The sequence below is a fragment of the Ostrinia furnacalis genome, unplaced genomic scaffold (genome assembly GCF_004193835.3).
Source record: "Ostrinia furnacalis isolate ACB-3 unplaced genomic scaffold, ASM419383v2 OfSCF5444, whole genome shotgun sequence".
In the NCBI taxonomy this organism is placed as follows: Eukaryota; Metazoa; Arthropoda; class Insecta; order Lepidoptera; family Crambidae; genus Ostrinia; species Ostrinia furnacalis.
The window spans coordinates 358,258-364,658 of NW_021135683.1; the positions used below are offsets into that span (position 1 = coordinate 358,258).

General features: G+C 38.1%; 1 protein-coding gene across 1 annotated transcript; it reads left to right on the top strand.

The window, feature by feature from the left end:
* Window positions 1-850: 850 nt before the first annotated feature.
* Window positions 851-5,701, top strand: LOC114361185 (carboxyl-terminal PDZ ligand of neuronal nitric oxide synthase protein-like). The gene is made up of 3 exons (XM_028316153.1): window positions 851-964; window positions 1,026-1,127; window positions 5,477-5,701. The coding sequence occupies exons 1-3, from the start codon at window positions 851-853 to the stop codon at window positions 5,699-5,701; spliced, it is 441 nt and encodes a 146-aa protein (XP_028171954.1).
* Window positions 5,702-6,401: the final 700 nt, after the last annotated feature.

A 6,401-nucleotide genomic window follows, 5' to 3' on the forward strand; every position in this document is an offset into this window, starting at 1 on the left:
AAAAAAAATTGATTGTGAAAATAACTGATGTGAATTTCAAGTAACAGAAGTTATAACATGTAAACGCACACAGTAATCGCATACTACTAGTTCAAAAAAGAGTCGATTCGCACGCGATTTTAATACTTTTAATACATCCCGGCGAAACGCCTACTAAAAAAAATATTATTGAAAGGGGACGTTTCGCACATTCGTGCGAAGGAAAATTGTGCGAAACTACTACTAACCCATCAAAACTGTATAAGATGCTAGTGTTTACTTTGATGTACCATCGTCTGTACATAATTTATTCAACGCAAATTCATTTCAATTCTACTTACATAATGAATATTTCTACCGAAATAATATTTTTCTCCTTCACAAAATCTTTCAATTTTCTCAATACGATGCCACATCTCACTAATCTAAAGAACAATCAGATATAAATTGAAATAAAAGTAAGTTCTCTTACTGAAAATATAATTAACATTGTTAAGAAAATAACAGTATCAAAATGTGGCAACCCTAACGAGACAAAATCTGAAAAATAACTGATAGGCTGCCATTGCCATCTGTTACTTGATCTTTGATTAAGAGCGTTGTCACATTTTTCATGCAGAAATCGAGAATTTGTCAGATTTCGAAATGATTTTAGTCATATAATTTATTGTTATAGCTTCTTTTGACTTATATCATCGTAATTATCATACGTTTTTACGGAATGTCTATTGACAAAATCTCGTTCAAATTNCTGCGAGCTATTTCGGTTACTTTGGTTCTCCTGCGGATCTCCTCATTTCTGATTCGATCACGCAGAGAAACTCCGAGCATAGCCCGCTCCATCGCCCTTTGGGTGACCTTGAGCCTTCTTATGAGGCCCATAGGACGACGACGCTTACCAGAGTTATTCGTGCTCAATACTGGTTTTGGTATCGTTTACAATACGTCGCGGCGTCGCAAACAAGTCTCCCGCGACAATGAGCGTGTAATTGAGACCTGACATTCCTTTATCCGTATTTGATGTTTAATGAAAATTTTGTTTTCAGTACGAGTTCAAGGCGAAGGGGGTTAAAAAGCGAAAGGTGACTGTGGACGTCTCGACTGACGGAGTTCGCGTTACAACTCGCAAGAAGAAAGCTAAAGTCAAGGTACGTTATATCGTTATGTATCTAGTAATACTCCTATACTAAGGCTGGGTTGTACCATGTTATTTTAACTCTAACAAACGTCAAAAGTCTGTCAAACTCCATACAAAAAGCAGCGGTTATTGTTATAGTTACAGTTAAAGTAGGATGGTGCAACTCAGCCTAATATTATAAAGGCTCTTTGTTTCTTTGCTTAAAAACGCGCTAATCTCAGGAACTTACTGGTCCGATTTGAACAATTATTATTTTTGTGTTAGTTAGCCCATTTTTTGAGGATTTAGGCTACTTATATCATCACTAGCCCAAAGTAACTATTCCACGTGCACGGAGTCGGGTTACAAAAGCTACCATAGATTAAGTAAGTAGATAGGTAAAACAACGATTTTATACCATTCACCCAAATACGAGTAAATGTCTCGTAAAAAAATCATGCCAAGAAGATTATATCGCATTTTACTTTTTAATCAGAATAAACAGTACCTTTCGATTCTCAAGAAGTCCAAATACATTTATGTATCCTTTCATAAGTAAACATTATGGTGACGCAAATGCAAATATTTTTACTTGTTAGAATGTGTACAAGTACATTTAAAAACGCTTTGTCCTTTTGAGCTATCATATCTATTCAACATAATTGAGTAGATGATCCTGTTTATAAAATATACCTACTTATAATTGTTTTAAAAAACATTTTACGTTCCGGGAAGATCCATTAGTCAATCGACCGGAGGCCGGAACCTTAATGCATTACTCGTCGGATATGTGAAACTCGGTACCACGTTCCTATGAAATTATATCAATGCAGTTTTAAAAAGAGTTATCGATAATGCTTTTTGTATGTAGTCTCGAAATTGGGTATTAAAACTAATAATTGTTATGGTATGCACTAAGTAAATTGAGAGGATGGCAAACTGAACGTAATCGCTTAGGTATACATAGATAACCAAACTGTATGATACTCGTACATATCAAAATCTATTAGTTATACAAAAATTCGTCGGCCGTTTGGTGTAGTGGTTCGAAACGGACTACTATTCCGGAGGTAGCGGGTTCGATTCCCGCACAGTACAAATATTTGTGTGCATAAAAATATTTGTTTGTATTGGACTGGGTTACTATGTTCAGCAGTGGACGTCCTGTGGCTGAAATGATGATGATGATGATGATTGGACTGGGTGTTTTCTATGTTTAATAAGTCGGTATTTACAAAAAAGTAAAGTTACTTAGTTTGGGACTAGAAGCGCAGTATAAAATGTCCAAGGATATTTATTATTCAAAAAACACAGATAGTTATATTGTTCGTTAAAAGGGCACACTCTGTCTAATCAACGTATGTATAAAACACACTACGCTGGGTAACCGTGTTATATCCCCCGTAACGCTGTTACGGCATTTCCACTTTGTCCCAGCAAAATGTACCTACCTACCTATTGCATTAAAACGGCTTAAAAGGTTTATCTATCCCTTCCTCACGATATTCCAATAAAAATTGGCAGCTTTTAACCCCGCAGGCAGAGTTAAATTGAAAACTTTTTCGAGGCCCACTCAATAGCTCCATTCATATTCACACTCGAGGTGACTTCGGTCGATCACAACCATGAAGTTGAGCAATGTAGCTAGCCAATCTCTGGGGAAATCTAATGTTTTGTTACCTCAAAGTTACAAAGGTAAAAGAAATATGAAAAGTTTCAAACTTATTTCGGATAAAGGCAGCTTTTTGGCCCCGGGATAAACGAGAAAATAATGGTAACCGAACCGAATACGTGAACATTATTAAATTTATTTAGGTACCTGTGCTAGAAAACTGAAATAAAAGAGCGGTTAATGCTCTTTATATTTGTGGATAGATGATTAGTTACTTTCAACCACAACTATGAAAATATAGCTATGAATTAAATACATAGTTTCACAAACGAATAACATTGCTTAGTGCCTTGTAACGAACTAAACCCGACACAGTAGAATAATGTAAACAGAACGCGCTCTGTCGAAAGTTATTCCAAATGGATTATGTATGAGCGGAAGCCCAAGGAATCGTATACTCATGTTGTTATTGGCACCCAGGAGATGGTTTGTAATTACGTTTCAAGCACAGGGCTAATTGAGATCTATTTCTTATTGGGACGCGTTCACTGAGGCGGGTGCGTCTAGTGAATGAGCTTTGGGCTGCTCTACACGTTGGCTCCAACATTGGTCCCAAAGTTATTAATCCAAGGTGTGAATCTAGAAAATAGCTTGTCCCAAGTTAAAGTAAATCCTTTGTAAACCCACTTATAGTTATTGCGATACAGGTCTGCGAGCCTAGTGCAATAACTACTGCTGATCCTTGTATTGTACAGTCGCGGAATGAAAAGGTTCGTCACCTTAGTGTCGGTTTTCGCTTGCACTAAGTACTGTAAGAGTCAAACCTGCCAACATAACAGTGCAAGAAACAGTGCTGCTAACATTTAAATAAAATGACGTTTGCTAACGAATAAGGTTTTGCTTGTTTATTTTTCTATCCCATCAGTGCAATGCAATGATGACATTGACCAATTGACAATAGTTTTTTTATTTAATAGAAATAATAATGGCAGGTTGAACCAATAAGAAGGTTTTAGTTTATCAATCATAATAATCTTCTTGACAAGATAATCGTCAAACAACTTTGATCTGAATAATTTTGAACTTTACTGACGAACAGTTAAAGATTATTTTCTCTAACTCGAGATTATTCTGTAACATAGTTTCAAAAGGTAATATGTGCTCGCGATTCGTTGAAGGAATCAATTTGAAAACTGACGAACCTTTTCATTCCGTGACTGTACCTAGTTTTTTTTTATGAAATAAATATTTTATTTATTTATTTAACATAGATACTACTATTTTCTAGTTTCGTACGTAGGACAAGAAGCACTAACATTGGGACCAATATTGGAGCCAACGTGTGGAGCAACCCTATAATAGAATAGCGAATTCATATGATCATCCCAGCGTTTTGCGGTTCTTTTGTAGGTGGTATTCTACCTATCTGCTAAAGTGTGCCGAATCTAATACTCTCACCTTTTATTACACTGACTTTATAGCTTTTATTTGACTGACTGCACGTTAAGCCGCCAGTCTGAATGAGCCATCTCCGAAGTCTATGGCGGATCATAAACTCTGGCTAGGGATGTGATCTCTTTTGTAACCACCTAGACCTATTGTTTTATTTTCTACTTCATTGCATTTAACATTTGAGTACCTACTTGGTTACGTGAAATCCTTGTTACCTACTAAAGCCTGGTCCGTGAGCACGTAGAATCCCGTCCAATGACCCCAAGCTACCCATCCTTATCGCTCGCGCGTAATTATATTGCTGTCGCGACTGTGCGACGCGCGGACCAGGCTTTACCACTATTACTAACAAATTAAAATCTAGTATTTACTAATCGATTGTCATTTTTAATTATAGAGATTTCAACTACCTCTATCGTAGTTTCAGAATAACTCGTAGATAGACTAAAAAAAATACGTCTGAAATTAGCTAATTGATCTTGACTTAAATGCGAAAAATGCTCATCATTCCGTATAAATGTAAAATAATAGTAACCGTTTTGTAGTTAATTAAATTTATTGTGTTCTTTGAACAAAAGATCAGAAGCATAATAAAACGCGGCTCAGGGTCATAACAAAGCAAAGCATGTATAGCCGAGAGCTTTAGCTAATTAATTACTTATTTTTAATTAATCTGCTCTCAATTGAGAACAATCATTTATTTTTATTTGCCAGTTGTACAGTCACGACTGTGACAATGATACGTTGAAATAAGGGATTGCTTGTGTAATTAATTAACTCTATAATCAAGTGGCTCACTCATATTGCACTATTTAGCCCTCTCTAGTTGACATATTTTCAGCTGAATTTTCAATGTGTTCATCATTAAATCTTAAAAACACACCACAATTAGTTCAAATTAAACAGGACATGGGCTTCTCCCAATACGCGCCTTTTCATGAATGTCTTCTTGAATCTAATTCAACTTTTGCCTTCTTTCGCACGCAAGTCGATACTTTACCGAAATAGTGTCCGAGAAATTTTTGGTAGGTACTTAACGCAACTAAAAGGTGTGCTTCGCGGAATATTTAGGTGCGCATCATTAGGTGCGCTTGAAAATGGCTGCGCTTCGAGAAATACCTAAAGCCGCGCACGCGGCCGCACCGCTCGTATGCCTGCCACAGTTATTTATATTATGTAAGACGGCGCAGCGACACCGCTCCGGCGTCGCATCTCGCCGTAACGCATCGTGTGCTTTTACTTCGACTCTAGCTCCTATATATACTCCTATATAGTCGGGAATGTCAGGACATTTATCACCTTATTGCCTTTTACAGCGGAGCTCAAGCTCGATGCTGTTCAATCGCAGCAGCCGAAACAGCACCAGCAGCGAATGCATCGAGATCATGAACCACCCGATCTACCGCATCTTCTACGTGTCCCACGACAGCTCCGACCTGAAGATTTTCTCGTACATCGCTAGAGATGGCGCCACCAACGTCTTTAAATGCAACGTGTTTAAAAGCAACAGGAAGGTTAGTGGCTTTTGTTTGTTAGAGTAGGCGCACACCGTTGATTTTTCGTCGGCCGATAGTTTAGTCGGGCAGTTGATCAGTATGGGCATGTATGTGAGTGCGCACACTACGCCGATTCAATTTGACCGATTCTTCATACAAATTAAAATCGGGCACAACTATCGACCAACTAAAAATCAACGGTGTGCGCCTACTCTTAGTTTTAACCAAAGGACGTCCACTGCTGCTGGACAAAGGTCTCTAAGGATTTCGACAATGACCGGTTCTGCTCTGCCCGCATCCTGGTGCTTTCACTAGAATGTCCCTCCAACGAGTGATAGACCCAGATTACGTCACCAGCTACCTACATTACGTCTTTCGGTGCGTAGTCAGCACACGAGAATTTTCTGCCCCAACGTCTATTAGCTCTACGAGCTATTTTTATAGTGTACTAGCTTTCCGCCCGCGGCTTCGCCCGCGTGGAATTTTGTCTGTCACAGAAAAACTTTATCGCGCGCGTCCCTGTTTCAAAAACCGGGATAAAAACTATCCTATGTTCTTTCCCGGGACTCAAACTATCTCTATGCCAAATTTCATCAAAATCGGTTGCGAGGTTTAAGCGGGAAAGCGTAACAGACAGACAGACAGACAGAGTTACTTTCGCATTTATAATATTAGTTGGGATTTACTACAAAAGAGCTTAATTCTTCAGAGTGCGGATAAGCTGACACAATACCTTAATCAATTA